The 22183-nt window shown below is 36.2% G+C and overlaps 1 protein-coding gene across 2 annotated transcripts in view; it reads left to right on the top strand.

Moving 5' to 3' along the window:
* The window catches only part of TOX (thymocyte selection-associated high mobility group box), a 298724-nt gene that overhangs the window by 161218 nt on the left and 115323 nt on the right, over window positions 1-22183 (top strand). For both annotated transcript variants that reach the window (XM_004679854.1, XM_012723069.1), the window contains one exon: window positions 9359-9601. In XM_004679854.1, coding sequence (XP_004679911.1) covers window positions 9359-9601 — 243 coding nt within the window. The remainder of the gene's footprint in view (window positions 1-9358; window positions 9602-22183) is intronic.

The following is a 22183-nucleotide window of genomic DNA, read 5'->3' on the forward strand; positions in this document are numbered from 1 at the left end:
AAGCCTCAATGAGAGATATTCTGAAAAAACATGTCAGGGCCAAAATTTTCTCCAGTAATATAGCATCATTCCACACTCCATGTTTAAAGGCAGAATTAAAATATTCATATCTCATTGTTTAGCATACAATTTTACATAAGAAATGCAGCCTATCTTTTTTTAGTTTTCCAGATGTTTTTGATTCTCACATTGAATTCACATATTTTTGCTTTACTTTATAAATAATCCATGCAGCCAGATAAAAATAGAAATACACATGAAAAAAATTCATTCTTAATCCAACCACTCAGAAATAAATAGTCCACCATTAAAATATATGTCGCACACACCTGGGTTTCTGAATTACATACAGTGTTCTAAACTAATGTTATCCTCATAAATTATATATATATATATGTATATATACATATATATATATATAATTTATGAGGATAACATTAGTTTAGAACACTGTATGTAATTCAGAAACCCAGGTGTGTGCGACATATATTTTAATGGTGGACTATTTATTTCTGAGTGGTTGGATTAAGAATGAATTTTTTTCATGTGTATTTCTATTTTTATCTGGCTGCATGGATTATTTATAAAGTAAAGCAAAAATATGTGAATTCAATGTGAGAATCAAAAACATCTGGAAAACTAAAAAAAGATAGGCTGCATTTCTTATGTAAAATTGTATGCTAAACAATGAGACATGAATATTTTAATTCTGCCTTTAAACATGGAGTGTGGAATGATGCTATATTACTGGAGAAAATTTTGGCCCTGACATGTTTTTTCAGAATATCTCTCCACTTCAATCTGCTCTGGCTAATCAGCAGTGTATGGACTGTGGCTTGGGAGTAGGGTGGTTCCCAGAATTTTTATTTTTTTTTTTTTTTTTTTTTTGCCAAAGGAAAGGCACAATACAACTGATTTTAGGAACACAATACCTAGTTTTAAGATATCCCCAAAAAATACAGCTCAGATTTACATGACCCTTCAAACAATAGTGAGCAGAAACAATAACTTTTCCCCATTCTAGTGTCATTAATGAATTATAGCAAGAGAAATTCTTACATGCACATTTTCTTAAGTCTATGGAAAGGTGGCCCTAGTACTGATTCACAGTTGTTGGAAATACTCTGCCTACTCTGCCTGACCACATCTGAGAGCACTTTGCTTTCTAGCCCTAAATCCTCAAAGCTCCAGCCTGTTAACCCTGCTTTAAGGGTCAAGGCTCTCTCAATCCTAACCCTAGGAGGAGCGCCAGTCTCAATGGTAGGTGGGGTCAACACAAGTCCACCCTCCATTCAGGTCTCTTTCAGATTTTGCACTCTGCTTTTTTATAACTAAAACTTGGTACACCATAGTTTCCCTAGAGGCATGATTGAGCCTCAGGCCCCACAGTTTGTTTTGATTGGTGGAGACAGTTTTGCGCATGAAGTTATCTTAGAGATTGAAGACCTGACCTTGTCATTGTGCCTCCTTTCTGTACTATCTGGACTCCTTCATTTGTTGGCTTTTGGTCCTCCCAATCAATTATTTTATCTCTGAAAGAATGTATGGTCTTTAGTCCCCCTTATCAGGGTAGATCTGCTTACAACAGCCCCTTCATCATCCCAGCTGCAAGTAATTCCTCTTTTCTTTATACCTAATATCTCTTAGCTTGACACCTGGAGTTTACTGCTCTTTATTTGGAAGCCTAAGTTCTTATATTTCTAATTTGCTTCTTTTATTACAAACTGTCTCCTTATAGCTCTTTGTATCTCAAAGCACACTTTGCCTTACACACAGTAGGTAAACAACAATTGCTTCTGTGGTAAATGAGGTGTTCATTGCCCTTACTTTCTTAACACAGTTTCCAAAAATTAATAAGCTCAAATAAAATAAATGTTGTGCTTTCTACAAAAGTTGCATTTTGATAACTGTTGCTTGAAAAATTAGTGCATTGTGTGTTTTTAAATGAAGATGATTTATTGCTATTGTCTAACATGTGAAGAAAGACAAAAAAATGGTTTGCAGGATCATTGGCTTGAGCACATCAATGGCACTGTTGGACAATTCTTGCTGAGTGTTAAGATGATTTATGTAAGAGACCGAAGCTTTCTACAGTAATACATTATAGTCTCAAGCTATCAACCCTTGTTCATGCAGAGACAAAAGAATCTAAAAAATACCTACTTCTGAAGGTCTTCTCAAAAGAAATTGGAGATAATGTTGATGCTATTAAACTCTTTTTGGAGAAATTGCCATTACATGCACTATCTTAACGAATGAAAGCATACATAGGCAGTTTATTATTTTTTTAATGAACTCCTGAGTTTACTTTGCTTTCCATTCAGTTATTCAGGCACAAAGAATTTTCAATAATAGAAGATGAATATGTTTGAATGTGGGCATTTTTCTATCCTGAACTTTCCGGAATTATGTTACCGATTAAAAATTAAGGCACTCTGTATATGTTTGATGGCAGTTCTATTTATTTATCTTTCAAATAAAGCTCTAGATGAGAAACATATTTTACAGTGTTATAACCATAGCCATATTTTTAGTGCATGCATGATTGCATGAAGCCATCACATAATTTTAAGATATTTACAAGATGATATCTTTTGAATTCTTCTGAGTTATGGGACTTCTTGTCACCAAAGATTGAGTGCCCTGCATAATGATTGCAGTATGTGGACAGACACCACAAATATAAGGTCTCTTTGGTAGAGAAACTGGAATTTCAAAAAAGAAGGTGAAGTCCAGAAGAAATTTTCCATTATTTACTCCCAGTCAGCATATATTAGCACTCTATCCAGACAATGGGAAAACATAAATTCTTTGTAGTCAAAAGAAACACCAACCTAATTAACATTGCATTTCCAGATGTATAATGTAGAGAAAGAATTAAAAAAAAAAAAAAAAAAAAAAAGCTCTAGCAAAAGGAAATGTGGATTGCAGGAAGAGAAAATAATATAAACAGGATACCCAGGTCATGGACTATTTAAAGTAATATGAAAAGAATGTGAGTATGTAATTAAACAGACAGGGAAATGAAATCTTCCAGAAATCAGGTGAGAAGTTTCCTTTTCTTTTTCACAGAAATGGGGTGAGCTGGGCAGCTTGGACATGGGGAAAGACAATGGCTTTAGTCAAATAGCTGAAAAGTATTTAAACTGATCAAATCAAAGCAGATTGGAAGAATCTGTTACTTCCTAACCCGGCATTTTGATTCTAGTCTGAGAAACATCTGATTAGCAATTTCATCTTCTTGCCAACAACCTCCCAGAGAAGATAGGTTTTCTACAAACAGGCAGCCAGAAAATATAACTTTTGTTACAAATTTAGACACAGAAATTTTGGTTCACAGATTTATTTTTTGCCTTTTACCTGGGTCTGGATGAGTGGAACTGTCTGGAGCTAAGAGATTTGTCTGTGGAGCCGTCTCTGGCCCAGCGGTGGTGCTGGGTTCCTCAGTGTCCTTTGACCATTCACTGTGTCCCACTATCTATATTTTCATATAAGCAATGCAGTTTAATGCCATTAAGATAAAGGCAGAATTTTATCTTCACTACATACAGGATGCAATTAAATAAATGCATATGTGTGAGTGGGCTGCACTTGATTCCAAATAAAGTCAGATCAATGACAAATATACTGAAAATGCCTTTGTAATGAAGTCTACCTCCTCTCCCATAGTGTTAATAATTGTTTTCTTGGACATGGCATATATAAATCATTTTACAATGACCATAATGATGCTAAGATGAAGATTTATCAAGAACTTTCTGTGTGGCAGACATATATTATTAGACTTTCTACTTAGCCCATGCTTCTTTTCTCAAAGCGCATAAGAACCCTAAGAAGCAGCTTTTAAAACTGATACAAGGAGTGAGGAACTTACCCTAGTAAATGTTTCAAAGAACCTAGATACAGCCCTACTTCTGAACTCAGAGCCTCAATTCTTTCCAACATGTTCTGTGGCCATTCTCATCAGTCCCTGAAGGTATCATTACCAATCCAAAATCTGTCTCCTTCTCATCAAAGAAGGATGTAGCACTATGAGCTAAATATGCAAATACCCATAATAAAGTTTTCAGAAAGTGACTTCAAGTAGTCACTGAATCTATTATTTAGAACTATAAAAATACTCTCTTGAGGATGGTAATATTTCAAAAATCACTACTTCAATGCCTCCAACAGTCCCCATGTGGCATAAAAAAGACCATACATATCCAGGAATAGTCAAGGCTCATGATAGCACAGCCCACTCTAAGTCACGTTTCATGACACTGGTGTCTGTTCCCGACACACAGGGAGGCACAGAGCCTCTGCATTAGAGTAGAGCTTCCATGTGGCTCATTCCTGCACTGCAACAGGCTGAGACTCTCCGGTGTCTGGGACCAGTGAATAGCTTAAGATCAGGTGGCATCTGGCTAAGTAGCAATAATACAATTTTGAGCTTTTTGAATCATTTGGATCATGTAAACTGGCCATAGTTTAGAGCCAATCACTTTATGTAAAGTGATTTGCTTGTTTTCAATGTAACTTTATCATGGTGAAGAACCAAGATAACATGGCATGACTTGAATGTCACCCATCACCCTAAGTACTTTCTCTCCATTGAAGAGGAGAGAGGACTTACTGCTTAGACTGCTGCTAAACTTCTGATGTCTAGACTGGGAGGGGTAAGAGGTGTTACAAAAAAATGGTAAGATGATACTACCTTGAAAGGCCATACCTGTTCTCCTTAAGCACTCCACATGGAACCCAGCCCAGTAGTTTGAAATTCAAGTCCTTGGTAGTTTCAAAATGAGGCTAAAATCATGGACCTTTTTCATCGGACATACAAGGGCCTTGGGATGGAACACATGAACTTTGGTTCACAGAGACTTGGAGAATGAAAGATCCTTTAAACTGCTGGCCTCCTAAGACCTGAAAGAAGAAAAAGAAGCCCCAGTGGAAAAGGAACCCCCAACCCTCTACCCCACCACCATCACTACCATCACTACCACTCCCTGTGCTGCCAGGGATTTGCAGAAATCTCTCCTGACCTCTTAGCTTCCAGTTTCATCACCAGTGTCCATATCTCTATGATCAGAACACCTCTCTACCCCCATGCCCATCTTTCTTTAATTAAAATTTATTTATTTATGTATATAGAACTGGGGTACAGGCCAGAGGTACAGAAGCAGTGAAAGGATTCACCAGAGACCAAGCAGGAAGCAGAACAGGCAGATTAATGAAGTACACCGCTGAGGGGAACAGCGTGTGAGACAGCAGAGGTCTGCTGTACCATGTAGGTCACATCCAGGGCTCTAACTAGCATTGGATCTAACTAGCACTGAAACAGCTGTGGCTAGCTTGCATTGCTGCCCTCTGAACCCATTGCACCACCAGGGAGTGCACCTGCCCCTCTTTCTAAATAGGTCCTAGCTACTGGCCAGGAATGGAAATCAGATTTAATGTTCCTAAAAGATCCTAATGTAGGGCTCTCCCTGGTGGTGCAGTGGGTTAAAGCACCACATTATGAAGCTCTCTGAAGCCACTGCAGCATGAGTTAGATCCCCAGCCACAGAGCTGAGCCACTTGGTGCAGCAGACATCTTCTGACCCGCCCATTGCTCCCCTCAGCAGTGTACTTTGTCAATCTTCCTGTTCTGCTCTCCACTCTGTCTCTGGTGAATCCTCTTACCCACCACACTGCTTGCCTGTACCCCAGTTCTGTAAGCATAAACAAATAAATCTTAAAAAAAAAAAAATCCTAATGTAGAACCAAGGCTCCCACCAGGTCCTTAGCCCAACAAATTCTGAGAGCAGGGCTTCCAAGTTGAACCTTAAGAGTCCTCTGGAACTGGTTGGGGCAGTAAGTGCAAAGCACTTGGGGGACATAGGTCTGCAACCAGAGAGGGACATCAAATCATTCTGCCCCAACTTTCTGTGGCTATTCAAACTTTTATGCCTCTAAAAGGAATTTTTGACCTCCTGATACATTTCCTGATTAGTGATATATATCATATTGTCAACTGGTCAGTGTGAATACTTGGGAATACAGGATACTTATTAGAACCTATGGAATCACAGTAGTATATTTGCAAACATCACACCTTTACAGAGTCATTTTAGCATTCATTCATTCAGTGTTTTATTTATTCATTCATTCAACAAAGAAATTCTAACCAGGAAGTTCATGAGGAATAAAGGAAAACATTTAATCATATTCTATTATAATACATCCCCAAACAGAAGTTACATCCCAAAAAAAAAATCATCACTAATGTGTAACTTACTATTGGTAACTTAAAGTTATTCCTATTAAGTTTTTTAAATCAAATTGATTATGTTTTGTGTAGAAATTGATTTTGAGGAATTAGTTTATTCATCTTTGTGTAAGAAAAATAGTAATTAGTCTGGCATTGAAGTTCCTCTAAGTATTGTGATATTTTGACATTTGTGCAATTACCATGATTCTTTTATATGGCCTCAATTACACTGTAACAACCTATGACAAATAACTATAGCTTCTCATGTAAGGAGTAGACACTGCTAGTAACAGTATGTTAAAATTCTTGATCCCCACGTAACTAGCCATTACCCATTAAGTTGTGGAATCTGTGGTTTTGGTATATAAGTGCACGGAGTAAATAACTTTAATGTGTAATTACATGAAAATGAACCACATTGCTCAGTTAAATTGCAGTACAACTGTTATCACTGAATATAAAGTGATACCAATTAAACCTTCCTTTAAAACACCACAAATTAAAGATTTTACTACTGAAGAAACTCCAGAATACAAAGTTACAGTATATCATGGTAGAATATCCCTGAGTATTTTCAAATGTTTAATGACATTTATAAACTTAAAAACACTGGCTACACTGAGGGCATAGGGGAAAAGTGTCAGTGCTATCACCTATGGCTTGAGTTCAGTCCCAGCTAAGCACAAAAAAAAATCACAAAAACATACAGCACAACAGATCTGTCCTGTCTTGGCCACTGCTCCCCTCGGCAAAACATTGCAGTTACTCTGCCTGCTTTATTCCTTACTCTGTCTCTGCTGAATCCTCTCACCTCCCCCCATTCCCCTCTGACCACAACCCCAGTTCTTCTAAGCATAAATAAATATTTTTTTTAAAAATTAAAATAAAAAGATTATCCTTTATTGCTGTCATCAATTGCACCTTATTCAGGCAAGTTTAAAACAGATATCAATTAAATTCTTCAAAGAGACACATCAACAAATTTAGCCTCTGAGATAATATTGACAAAAGGCAAATTATGAACTCTGGTACTCATACAAATATTTATTTTAATTGGATGGGCTTTAGGGTAGAATTTGGGACATGACTTAATGTTAATGCAATTCTAATTCTTAAATTATAAAATTTTATTTATCAAAAACAGTTGGGTATTGTCAACTTTGTATCATTCAACAAGCATCTCAGCAATAACATGCTTCATTTTTCATGGATCTATCCCTCCTATGTATATGATTGTTTACCAGCTGAAAGTTATCTAATGACTGTGTCTCTATTTCCCTTCAGATCATGGGCAATAATAGCTACACAAATGATTACTGTAAAGATAAATGAGGACAGCATAGTTATAGAACTGGATGTAGTACTTTATAGGAAATCAGCACTAGTAAATATGTATCCCCCTCCCATCATTTTTATTTGATTTCCCATAATTTATAATTCTTGTATGAATTTGTGTACTAGGAACATCCGATGGTTTAGACTCAAGGTCAAGTCTAGACTATAGACTCAAAGTAAATTAGATCAGGCAAGTGAGAATTTCATCAAACTTACAATTTAAACACAGAGCACTAATAAATTTTCGAGACAAGCAATATATACTGTAAACAGGAATATCTGATAGCTGATGACTGAGCTTTTAAAATTGGTGCTTTTTAGCAGAACTGCAGATTTTAAGAAAAATTACCTACGGAATGAATTAAGTCTTTCTTTCCTAAGCCCCTAGTCTCTAACTTATCATAGCTCTTCGTGACCAGGTCTCAATTCCAGATGTTTCAAGTAGCTCTTCATTTAATCATGTCTTCTGACAGCACCTAAACAAATATATCAAAACTGGTACAACCTTTAGCAAGTGCAACTTGAAGATTTTCTTTCAGTTAGACAAATAGACACCATCTGGAAAAAATAACCCCAGGCGCTTGGATGCAGAAGCATGAAGCTTACTGGCTGAACACCCAGTGAATACCTTACACTACTTTCTTTGGCTCTTACCCTTTGCCTACTCATTTCAAATCTTGCACACTTCAGCAGGCACTGTGCTGTTAGACAAGCAAGTCCCTGTTACCCACGAACTCAAACAGGGTGAAGACCCACTTAATTTGAAAGATAGGCTTGCAAGAAGTAGCTGGACCAAATTGCTTCCTTTTATTTAATAATAACACCTGCTGTATACTGCTTAATATCTCTTTTCTTGATATTAATTGGTAACAATATTTTACAATTAGTTCCTCCTATATTTTTTATGTTTACCATAATCTATTTTTAAACAGGAATTTCCTCCTCTAATCATTCCTTCTTATTTTGCTTTCTCCCTTCTCTTTATCTAAATCTATTTTTGAAAAGAAAAAGCCCCACCAATGTGATTTATTTTACTGATTGATTTTTATTCCCACTTTAATGTTACAGTAATACTGGTATTATTTTGCTTTTCAAAACTGATCGAACATAATTGAAATTATCACAGTATTGTTTATCAATTTTAAGAAGAAAATCAAATAAAATCAAAATCAATAAGTAGAAATCCAGAAAACAATCTTCCCTTTTATTTTGATGATATATTCTTTGTGATAAAAATATATTTTAGTGATTTTTTTTCTCATGCATCAGATTTCCTATGCAACATATTTCAGTTACTCCTTTACTAATTTTCTTTCTTTTGTCAATTGTGAGCATGTAGCTTTTCAAAACCCAAAAGCAATTGCCCCAGAACTTACGGAATTCATGTTATTACATCTCATAATCTGAGCAGTAGGGAGTCCTGTGAAACATGTTTGATCAAACATTAATTTTATAAATTGCCTCCCTTCTCTACAATTCCCATGAAAAAGGTATTCAGCTAGATTAAAACTCTGGAAATTTTAATGGGACCTTTGAAATCTGTTTGAGTTCAGCTTCTTGAAAAAATAAGACCGCCTAATGGAAACACTCTTTATATGAGAAGTGGATATGCCTTTGAGGCAATTTTCTTCCATGCATAATGGTGAAATTGCAGTAGGATAATCTGTGTTTGAAATATCTTTGCCAAATCCTTAATGCTGCATATAATAATATCTGAAGGACTCATGTGTATTTTTTCACAATGATGAAGAAGAAATGATAATTTGCAACAATATCCCTCTGTCTTTTCAGTCCTACCCTGGGCCAAGCCTGGAAAGTGAAGACTTCAACATTCCACCGATCACTCCCCCTTCCCTCCCTGACCACTCGCTGGTGCACCTGAATGAAGTTGAGTCTGGTTACCACTCTCTGTGTCACCCAATGAACCATAATGGCCTGCTACCATTTCACCCACAAAACATGGACCTACCTGAAATCACCGTCTCCAATATGCTGGGACAGGACGGGTCACTGCTTTCTAACTCCATTTCTGTGGTAAGACTGTGTTTACTGATTTATGGTGGAGGTGGAAGCAAGGTCTAATTTAATGCAGAAGCCTTAAATTGTGATAATACGATATTTTGAAATGAATAGGATTTTATAGATGGAAAATGTTCTCTATAAATGGTGTAAAATCCTAGAGCAATTTTTCATTTTATTTTAAAGTCAGGGAAAATAAATTAACTAGATGTTTGATTATCCATATTTATAATCTAAAGTGCTAAATAGAGTTTGACACTGAATGTCCTGTCACAAAGTCAAACTAGCTTATAGGCATTTGGGTTAAAAAAAAAAAGTTAAAATATATCATTGCTCATCTAGTTCAGGATTCTTCACCCTAATGCAATCCTCATGCCTTCTGAATAAGGACTACTATCAATCTCAATCATTACACCTCTGTTTTTTACTCTTACATTCCACAAAGTTTCATCATTGAACAGCAAGTAAACAATTCTCATCTACATATTAAAGTTAATATAATTCTGGTAATTTAAATGCATTTCCACTAAAGTCAGACTGTCCATTAAACCTATTGGTAGCTCTGATTCTTCTAATTTTCTACTTTCTCCAATTCAGCAGAAGTGTATATCACCTAGAAAACTAACAAAACCTTAACAGTTGGGGGATAAGTATTTTAGCAAGAAATACTGCCTTAATCATAACATTAGTTGATTTTTATTTCACCTAAAAACTTAATAATTTCTCTGGGATTATATCAAGTATAGTAAAAGGTATTTTGAGCAGTGTGTGGCCAATGATAGAACATCTCGCTGTGTCATAAGATTCACTCTCAGGTTAATAGTTCCTCCTCATTAACACTCTTGTTTTCATTGTTCAGTTAACAATCCAACTAACTGTATTGTCATCTTTGCAAGTCACAGAAAAGTGTTTCATGTTCACAATGAAAAGACTGACTCACTTGCTTATAGTATGTGTTCCTGATAATAAAACATTTCATATTATCATTTATCTAAATCACTTGGGAGTGTAGTTCTTATTGGGAAGAATTCATAAGGAGGTGTTTTCTATTAATCATGAACATGAAGGGGGAAAGTAAGTAGAAAGAAACTCCTCAGTAGTTTTTTAAGACATAAAACTGAGGACCTAATGCTATGACAATCTGTAGGATTTTCCTAAGAACTGGCATTAGCTGGGTGGTCAGAATGGGAGAATCTGTTTGCAGGACCAGCAGTGGCAAAATCTCAGCACTGTTGAACCAGAATTTTAGATTATGTTCCACCTGTATAGATGTAACCTAGAATATTAGTTCTAATGTCATAAAATAGAAAATGTATTTTTAATAAACATGCTAAATTTGTAAATCTGAAGAATGTTATACATCAAAGCAGTCACCTGAAAAATCACATGTCTTCCTTTTGTGAGCTAAACATCACCCACTTCTGAGTCCATAAAGCTTCTAACCCATGCCTTCTTAGGCATCCCATCCTCTAAGAAGAGGAAGGACACATATATAAAATGCCACTTTGTTTTCTGTGCTCCTTCCTAATGTATAGATGGAGTTGATCTCTAGGAGAGATAATGAGGTATTTAATTATATCATTTAAGTTTCAAAATTCATTTTCCTTTACATAATTTGCCTTCTTTGCATTCCTAGGATGTTCTTCATATGCCACTCACTTTTTAAGAGATTTTTGTGCCACATCAGAAAATATGTGTTTGGTGATCACTCCATTGTCAAACAGCATGCTCAGGACTTGCCATTACCACAGCTATAAAGCATACTACTTTCTAGCTTTTCCTCCACTATCTTTCCTTTCCCCCTGAATATCCACAATCATCTTAGGTCTTTCCATCCACCCATTGCTGAAAACTGAACTCGGTTATTGTGATATTTCCCTTGCAGCTTGTAATATTTTATAAGGAGAGGGACCCTGTTTAAGCTGAGCTAAGAGACTTTGTCATTCTAGTTTTTGACAAGGCAAGCCTAGCAGGATATCATTGGATGGTGAGCCTTCCCAGTGCCTCTCAGGCCACATCTACCTTGCCCACTGACACTACTGTCTCCACATTTTAGGCTATTAGTGAAAAACTACTCCAGCAAATGACACAGGTGTGGTGAGGCTTTGGATATGCTTCAACATTGCTGAATAGAACTTTCTGTGGTGAAGGTTTTTCTGTAGATATGCTATATATACAACAGTAGCCACGATGTGGCTAGTGTGACTGAAGGATTAAATTTTTATTTTATTACATTTTAATTCTATTTAAAATGACCACATATACTTAATCACTGCTTTAATGGCAATTACAATGTTGATTCTATTATCAAATTTATATTAAACCCGATTTTTAAGCCACTGTGGTCTTGGAGAAAGTAGGTTTAGAAATTAACTTTATTATAAGAATCCTGTTTCAAGCCTTGACTGTCTGGCTGGATTTCAAAGGCTAGAGTTTGATACACTATAAAGTGTAGAATTGCGATAACAATTTAATAAAGTTGGGAAGACCAACTTTATCGGTATCTATTGATTTCTTTGAAAAACAGAGAACCTCTTAAGTTCTTATTTTGAACTATCAGGTGTCTAAAGTGCCATTCATTAGTGCATACATTTAAACGCTTACCATGATGAAAAGGCTTAAATGTTTATAAGGTATACTCAATATCCTTTGGGAGCTTATAAACTATGGGGAGAAAGGGGAGCCGAAATAGGTGTGAAGTAATTAGTGTGAGATACAAAGCACTTAGATACCAGAAGTGCTAAACTCAGTTTTTGTTGGCCACAAACCTCTAAGAATTCCTAATTGAAAGTGATTGCAATAATTTGGGTTTGGACAGTTTATGGGACTATACAAAGTTAGGGCTGATGTAATCAGTACTTGAAAGATGGTGTCAATTATGGACAAATACAGAAGAACAATCATGTTAGAGAGCATTTGAACAGGAATTCAGATGTTTTAAGTTGGGGTGTTTGACCAGTTTCAAGTTTCAGGACTACAAGTTTGCTATGAAGAAAGGAAAATCCTTTTGGTCTTTACCATGAATGGATAGCAAGAAACTGAAGTTGTGGAAAGAGTAACGAGCTTTTTATCACAACTCAGGCAAGAGATGTAGAAATACACAGGGTGGTTTGAGCAAGAAAAATGGCTACTAAGTTGTTTCAACTTAACTCATAGACATATAAAAATCTAAAGATTAATAGCTCTGTATATTACCATAATTAAAATTTAAAAGTCCTCAGAGGTTATTTTCCTTGAAGTAAACTTTAAGACTCTAGAGATATTCTCATCATTAATACTTTCCAAAACTGACTAAAACTCATTTTTAGCAACTGTGTTATACCCAATGAAATAAAGAATTGTAATAACTGACCTATTACCCATTTTGCCATTTGTTGAAATATATTGACAAATAGACCACTTAGCTTAATCATGTTCATATAGGCAAGGAAATGATGGCTACAGAAATCAGTATGTAAAAGCTGTCCTTCCGCAAATTAGAGAGCTCCTTCCTAGCTCTTCTTCTAATATCACCTAGAAGAACGTAGGCATAGTTAATCCAAGATAACACTTGTACATTCTAAGTGATGAACTTTCTATAAAGTGCAATCTATTAAATAAAAATCACCTAGCCTGATTTATGTGTGGAATCAGGTGTCTCTTACTTTATTTTCCCTAAACTTTTCAGTGTTATTCAGACCAAGCCTCTGCTGCTGATACAGAACAGAGTCTTGGTGTCAGTATTCTCACATGATAGAATTTTCAAATAGAATGGATCAAAGGAGTATAAATACTTTAGTTCTCACATGGAGATTGTATATATTTTATAGGTTATTATAGTATTTAATTTATATGCACAGTTATATATATATATATATATATATAGTACTGTTTTATGTAATGTAAGTTATTACATATGATATGCAATCTTTCCTGAGGTTTAATTTTTGAGATAAAGGTTCTGTATCTACCACTGCTTCTTAATAAATGATGCAATTGCACTGTTTGTTACAAATATTAATACATTAAACATAAAATAAATTAGTCCACAATTGGAAATCAGTATTTGAATGAAGCTTTATTATCTTAATTTTATAAATGGAAAATGGAAGTTAGAGTGGTTAAGTGACTGTTTAGTGACTCAAACTGTACATATCCCAATCTACTTAACCTAAAAACAGATAGTTCCTATCTCATGGGGTTCAATGAGTCGTTACAAATCACTTAGATCAGTGGTTGGCACCTAGGAAATATTATGTAAGTTTGTTAAATAAAGTATGAAAAGCAATCCCATATGACTCTTTCGGAGATTTAAAATGCATGAGGGAGATTTTCCAAAAGAGTTATTTATACTTTAATCCTTAATCTTGTTCAAATCTGTCAAAAAAAAAAAATCCAACAATACGCTTGTATTAACCAAAGAAGTCTTCACCTTTTACTGATTGTCTTTGTTATCATTATAATTAAAATCAACATCTCTGAGCCATTATGCCCAGTTCACATTTTAGCACAAACACTTACCCACTACATGACCTTGAGCAACTTACAGAACCATGCTGTGCTGTGCTGTAGTTTCCTGATCTATAAAGTGTTGTGGTAAAATAGTTAACACCATCATTCTGTAAGCATTAAAATAATTAGTATCTGGAAGGAAGTATGTGTAGATTGTCTTCTAAAGTGCACCCCAGACATACATAGAGGTGAAGCAACTTAGTGTAAAATTTCTCCTTTCCTAGATTTCCCACTACTTCCTTTTTGTATATTCTTGCTTGCACCATTTTATGTGTTGGAAGTCAGTTGGGACTTCTGTATGAAGTTAACTTTCTGGCACTTCTAAAATAATTCCATTTCTAAAATCCCGATTTTCCAAGAGTAGGCTATAAAATAGGGTAGAATTTCTATTAGTATAGACTGTTGAATAAGTGCCAATTAGTTCTGATTCTCTAGGTCCAAGTTAAATAGCCGTTTATGGCCTAGTGTACAAGAGTTCCATTTTTTCACAAAATTACTCTTAGTTATTGTGACAGTGGGTAACTAGTTAGCTTGTGCTTTTCAAGAAGTGCAATCTTCTTGGAAAGGCACTGGAATGGGAGTCTGGAGTCCAGACCCTGACTTGGACAATAATTGTGAACTACGGACAAGTCACTAACCTCCAGATCAGATCATTGGAGTCAGAAAAAGCCAGGAGTCAGCCCAGGCAGTTCTGCTCATATTCATCACACTTGTTCACATTTCTTGTAAAAGTTCCCTTAAACAAAGATTTCTGCACCCCAGGAAGATGGAAAACCACAAAGCGCCTCCGAGACACTCCCAAAGCTCGCATTTTCTTCTGATTCATTCTTTATCAACCACTCAGTTGTGGTTGGGTCTCAGGACTCACTCAACTTTTCACTCTAGTTACTCTTATTTTTCCTACGCTGTTTCAGCTTTCAGTGCTTTACCCTTCCTCAAAGTTTGACAGGTTACTAAGATATTCAACTCTATTGAACAGATTTTTCTTTTTAGTGGAACATGTTACTCTGGCATTATGAAGAAATAAGGTTGCTTTGTAAGAATGGATAGTGTTTTCATGTTGTTAAAAAGGAACTATTTTGGGAGAAAAGTAGTCTAAGTAAATGTCTATGTTAAGTATCCATGGTTAAGAAACAGCCTTTGATTCCTACAAGCTGAAATCAAGAGCCTCTCTTTCTGTCTATTCTGTACATTCACTGCTGGGTTTAATCATGGATTGGTGGAAGGGAAAATGCAGTCTCGTATAAAGTCATCCAAGCCTCGCTGCCTGGCCTATATGTGGCGATAGCTTGTTCTTTGTGAAGTCAACAGAAACTCTTTCATATAAAGAAAAAAACTGTGCAAAGTTTTAGAATGGCCTCACAGAAAGGATTCATTTAGAACCTGGGCTTTTTGTAGAGCTTGGTTCCTAATGACACATTATAGAAAATTTACAATGAAAAAAGCAACAAAGGAGATTTCAATTTCTTTGAATGTCTCAAATTTCCAGTTCTGCAGTTTAAAATGGAAAAAGATGTTAAAAGGCAATGAAATTGGGGGTTTATTTCCCAAATGTCTTATTTTTCTAGGCTACAAAAGCAAGCATAATGTATATACTCAGATTTATTGTCATTTTCAGCATTCAGTCCTGGCACACTTTACATTCAAAGGCCACTGTACAACTGTTTTGACAACCATCACTTCACTAGGTGCTGTGCAGGGCACACGAAACTGAAGCAGGAGTGTTCCTTTGGGTCTATGGGGAGTGCCGTCCATCAAGAGAGTCAGATATATTAGAGCAGCATGAATTTCTGATATGCTGCCATTATGGAAAGGACCACTGGCATATTGAATAATGTAGCTTTCAAAGCCAAGCAGAAAATGTGATTACCGACAATTTGATTGCTGTTTTTAAAATAAATATTTTCGAAATCTTGAGATATTTTATTCCATGTAATGCATAAAGTATGTAACAGTGGACTAGAACTAAATATCTTTCACGATACAAAGGAGCTGATGATGTCAGTCCCATTTAGATATGAAATAATAGAAGCGTTAGTTTAAAATGGAATGGACGTCACAGTGGTTTGTTTCTTTAAAAATTGGGGAAAAAAGCAATAAAAGGAAATTATTTTGCCCTCTTTGACAGAAAGATGAAGAACAACTATTTAGCGTTATGCCACAATTCATCAAATGTTTAGCAATTAGAGTCTTTTTCCCCCCTCACAAATTATCCTTTATTGAATATTACAGCACAGGAGAGCTGTGGATTAAGCCACTTTAATACTGTGAAGAAACTGGTTGGTTTTTTGTTCTCATTTTGATCACATATAATAAAAGTATGTGGTTTGGTTTGTTGGTTTTGTTTTTTTTTTTTTTTTAAATAACAAATTCCTAATAAGGTCAAAAATAAGCGTTGTTTGTGGTTAGTTGTTAAGGTCTACTAAAGCCCTTTTTTACTCAAAACAGACTACTTTATTGTATTGACTAGTAGTTCAGTGGACTCAGTATGTTAATAATTTGGGACTATCTTTTAGTGCTATCATAAAATATTATTCCAAACAGAGTTCTACTTAATAGAGTTCAGGAAAGGAGCCAGTTTAAAAATAACATGTTTCCTTTCTTATGCCAAGTAAGAAAACTCAAAATTCACTTTGTATATAGGACTCATTGTACTTTTTCTTCATACCATGTGTGCCTCACCCATGCACGGAAGAAGTTAAAAAGCTATAAAACTAGTTATATAATATACTATAAGCAAACTCTGGGAGTTACTCCATCCAGTCTCTTAATTCCAGGCAGGAGTAAACCTAAACCTTTTAAGATATGTGGTTTTCTATCTAAGAGCCAAGATTCCACAACTTTCCTTGGTAGCTTGTTTGTGTTTAATTAACCTTGTAACATTAAGTTAAATTGCAGTAAGAGATTTAGATTCCTTCCAGGAAGTTCCTTATTAAAGTCAAACTGAAATCTCTTACTGCAATTTCAGTCTGCTTTGCCTGCTTCAGATTTCTAAGCTTGGAGAACAGTTGATTTTAAGTATTTGACATTTATTAAGTCAATCCTGCAGTTGTATTTTACCTGGCCCAAGTAACCCCAATTCCTTTAACCTTTCATCAGAGGTCTTATTTTTCAACTTTTAAATCAAATTAGCTTTTTTTAAAAAAAAAAGAGAAGTTGTGCTCTTAAGTTATGTCAGCAACAAGGGGAAGCAGTGCTCCAGATTGAACCTGAGATTTGATTAATTTCTGAATTTTTCAAATAGTTCTGCTCTCGCACATGGACATTTTCTAATAAGCTCTGAATAAGGACATATTAAATTTTTATCCATTGACCACTTGCTGTACTATGTCCCTTGCTGTACTGGTATCTAGTTGGCAAGTCGCCATCTTGTTTCTGCATAACTCACCTCACGTGTGAAAAGGTCATCATGGCGTCACCCTTCAGGTCATCTTTTTCTCAGGCTGAGTATGCATTGTTTAAATAACCCTTAGCAAATTAGAGAGGGAAGAAAAAGTAGAGTTAGGCGTTCATAATTATCTTGGATAAATCCTTTCTAAGGTTGTCCTCAAGTAAGCCTGCTCAGGCAATAAAGTTTCAAACACTAGCTCTCAGGGCACACTTGTTAAGAAAATGTTTCCTAAAGTGTTGAGGGGGAGTTTGGGCACTGTTGCACAGAACCTGGATGAATGGGGAGTGAGAACATACAGCAAGTTAACCCAGAAGCCTTTTCAATATAAAAACTATGCCAAGGGCTCTGACTATGTGTCTCCGCCTGTGTGTGGTTCCTTCCATCAGCCTCTCCAACTCCACGCTCATTGTTGGCATCTCCTTTTCTTTTCAGGCACAAGGGATATTCCATTCTCAGTCCCAACCCTGCATAATACTGAGAATGCTTTGCATAGTGATGCTTGACTATAAAGCACAGCCGGAGGGGAACCATTCACAAGTGGTCTTCTCGCTCTGTCTTCACCTCCCACCTCTCCTTATCTTCCCCCCCCTCCTCCCATCCCTCCTCCTCTCCCTCCTCCTGCTTCCCCCCTGGACTCTCCCCCATTGTCCCTCCTCACCCTCCCATTTGTGTTATACTCAGGACATGCCCTCACCCCTGGATTGGAAACTTTCTCGCTCCCTCTCACTCTGCCCTGTAAACTCTTTCCTGATAACAGGACTTAGAAACTCTTAAGAATCTACTTGGTTTCATTGTTGAGACTTTTGTGTGGAAATTTCTGATATTATAATTTCTGATCTTATAAGTAGTGTTGCTCTTAGTAGGACTGCAAGAACTGTTACTGATAGAGTGAATGAGTGAACTCATTTGTAGCCACTCTCTGATGCTTCGCAGAGAGTTATATTTTATTACCGCTTTTAAATGCTGACACTTCTGAGTGGTTGTTTAGTCTTCTGAAATAACAAAACTGTTTCAGTGTTTTTGAAGAAATAATGTCATGTCTCGTGGGGCTCAAATGCATCTTGCTTGCTACACATTTTCAATATAGCTAAACCAATCTGAGCTCCTAATATACCTCTAATCTTTGGAGTCTTAATACTTTAATCATTTTATTACTAATGACTCCTAACCAGTCCATTATTAAATTGATATTTTAATGATTAATTACAATAATTAGTTTATTTTCCTTTTTAGATGATAGAGTTTTCTGAGTAGAGTTATTTTTCTGGAAAAAGATCAGTAAAATTATAAGACTTCTAAAAGAACATATTGTTGTCTAGTTCTCCAAAATTTGAGGGGGTTGATAGTAGGAAAAATGTCTATTGAGAAGGAGAATTAATGGCTATTAAAGATCGGCCCATATGACCACAGTGGATATTTTTTTTTATTACAATATGATTCAGTCATTGGCTTGTCATTTGCTTGGCTAGTGCAAGTAGATTATCAACATTAAAATGTTGCATTATAAACCCATTTAGTCATGGAGTCATAGGAGAATTCGTCTAAAAATGTTTTTCAGGAGAACAATGAACCAATCTCATTTCAAGACACTACTTCCTTCATTATTTATTAACTATTCTTATCTAGAGCATATGGGAACATTTTAAGAGCAACCTTTGTTACTTTTTCCATTCCAGTCTTTGCCAGTTTAAAGAGTGCTGACTTCTCTTATGTGGACAAGCATTTCCTACAGCAACACAATATTTGTCTTTTTATACTAGCCATATATGTGCTTGTCTCTGCCAGAAGCAATGCACACTCCATTAGAGAAAAGGTATGAAGTGCTGTAGGGTCTTAGACCATTTGGTACAGTCACTAAAATATTAGCTTCAACTTCCCTTTTTTGGATCATTTATAGTATCTCAAATACCATAATCCAGAGATAGATTTTTTTCTCCTTCACCTAATCAGTATATCAGCATTTTAATAAATATCTATACACAAAATTGAGTTGGACTTCTCTGAATTTGATGGAATGTACAAATTCCCCAGGGAAATCTAAGTGCTGTTTGACAGTTGGAAGATTAAATTCCTTTTTGTAACTCAAGATAACAATTCTATTTTTGATAGGCAAGAACTTTCTCAAAAATATGTTATGTTTGGAAAGCATTATTCATTAACATTTAAGGTGTTTTGGTTTTTCTAAGTTAAAAACTTGACTGTCTTTAATAAAAATTACTCAACCATGAAAACATATTATGCTATTACCATTTTTCATATTTTATATGCATTGCATATTTAACCACACTTTCTGCTAACCAACAGACATAAATAATAGTTTACCAAATGGAAATAGGACCATACTTCATATATTATGAAGCTTGAAAATACTCTGGATAAAAAATAAGTCCCTTTTCCATTCTTAAGAAGGTAGATTCATAACGGTTATTACTACAAGAAATTCTATTAATAAGATTATCAAAAGACAAATAAAACTTGTAACATTTTGCAGCATTTTCTTTCTGTTGGGAGATGCACATATCTCATAGTGCTTGAAAGATTAATAGGAAGAGAAGAAGTATCAGATTATACCATGTAATTATTATTCACACAGAAAAGGAGTATGCTGTTTGCATCTGTACTTATGTATCTCTGTCTCTCTACATAAATACATGCAGTTATACATTTCTATGTTGATTATATTTGGATTCTTGGAACCTTTATCCCATTGTGAGATTATCAGTGGTCAGCAAAGGCCATTCCCCCACTGGCCAGACATAAATTTGGATCTTTGGTTAACAGCTACTGTGTTTCCTGGGGTAATTTCTTGTTTTATGCGGTTGTTTTTGCTTTCCACAAAGCAACCTCAGTTTTAATTATAGCCACCCGTGAGGCTAGCCTTTGTTTCTCAGCAAACAGCAGACACTCTGCATTTTTCTGAAGTTTGCTTTGTAGCATTTCACACCCCTCCTCACACATTTTTGGAGTTCCTTCATTGTCTCAGATCTGCACACAGTTACGTATAGTGAATGTTAGTATCCAAACCTGGCAGTTATTGAGAAAATGAGTATTACCTAAGTGAAATCTGTGGAAAATGCGAGCCCATGTAAGATCAAATTCTCAAACATAGTACATTCTTTCAGTTGTCCAGGGAAAGTGGAAGTCACCTATGACATGAATCAATGATTTGAGGAGTCTAGAATTGGGGGAGGAGTTAATTAAAGGGAGGGGTATATGACTGCCCCGGGATGAGACAGCTTGGACATGAATCCATCCTGGCCTCTCACTGGCCACATGTGAGACTTAGCAAGCAACTCCACCTCTCTGGGCCTTATTCTCCTAGTCAGTCGTGAGAACTCAACAGGTCTCTGCCTTCAAAGCCCTGGAGTACTACCAGGCTGAGAACAGGATTCCTGTTAGTTGCTTTATTATGCTTCTCCGAAGTCCATGGCTGTTTTTCCGGGTTTTTCTTATGCTTTCTTTCATTCTTCTAATCACTTGTGTCCTGTTCATGGTATATTCTAAGAACTATATTCTAAGAACTACCATGCTGACACTCGTTGAGTAATTATGTTTACCAAATGCCAAACAAGGTGTTTTACACAGTTTCTTTTACCACCAGCACAATTACACCAGGAGAGGGGTGTGTGAGACCTCTCCAGCTCAAGAGGGACAGAGGACAGAGACACACGTGCCACAGAGAGTGCTGGTCAGGCTGCCTGGCAGGCCTGGGTGACTGTCATCTCTGCCTTTCCTGAGAGTCAGAGACTGTGCCTCGCAATCAGTGGGGATTGGTAACTTTACATTGGAAACCTTGGTTATACCTTGTGTCCTTCCCTTCTTCCAAAGAGTGTTCTGGTAGACTTAACAGCTATGTTTCCTGCTCTGTGCTATGTCCTTTCTTCTCAGTAGCCAAGTCAATCTGAACATCATTTACAATTTTTACCTCTTTTTTTTTAATAATGTATTTTTGTTTTGTTGTTTGTTTATTTTTTAATATTTATATTATTTATCTATGCATACAAGAGTTGACGTGTAGGCCAGAGATGCAGGAGGGGTGAGAGGCATCAGAGACAGAGTGGGTAGCCAAACAGGGGGATCCACTGAAATCCACTCCTGATGGGAGCAGCGGGTGTGACAGGAGAGTTCTGCTGCACCCTGTTGAGTCAACTCCATGGCTGGGGATTGAAATCATGCTGCAATGGCTGCAGATAGCTTCATAGTGCTGAAACTTAACCCTTTGCGCTATCAGTTAGGCCCTCTTTTCTTTTTTTTTAAGGTTTATTTATTTATGCATACAGAATTGGGGTACAAGCCAGAGGATCAGGGGCAGTGAGAAGGTTTACCAGAGACAGACTGGAGAGATGAACAGGCAGACCGACAAAGTTCACTGCTGAGGAGAGCAGTGGAAGTCAGGAGAGGTCTGCCGCGCCATGTGGATCACCTGCCGGGCAGGGATCAAACTCACACTGAAGTAGCTGCACTAGCTTGTAGTGCTGTTTCCTAACGTTACCATTGTGCCACCAGGGAGGACCCCCTCTTTCTTTTTTAACAAAATAAAGTAACTTTAATAATTGTTAAAAGAAGAAGAAAGAGAGATTAATAGTCTCCGTTTTCCTTCAGGGTTAAAGAAAAAGAAAATGGTGATATAACAATAATCTTTATATGGCACTGTGCTTGTGGAGATTTAAACGTAAGATTAAAATTTCTAATACTTAATAGTTTAAGTACATTCT

Source organism: Condylura cristata, unplaced genomic scaffold, assembly GCF_000260355.1.
Source record: "Condylura cristata isolate star-nosed mole 26May11 unplaced genomic scaffold, ConCri1.0 scaffold00009, whole genome shotgun sequence".
NCBI classification, from domain to species: domain Eukaryota; kingdom Metazoa; phylum Chordata; class Mammalia; order Eulipotyphla; family Talpidae; genus Condylura; species Condylura cristata.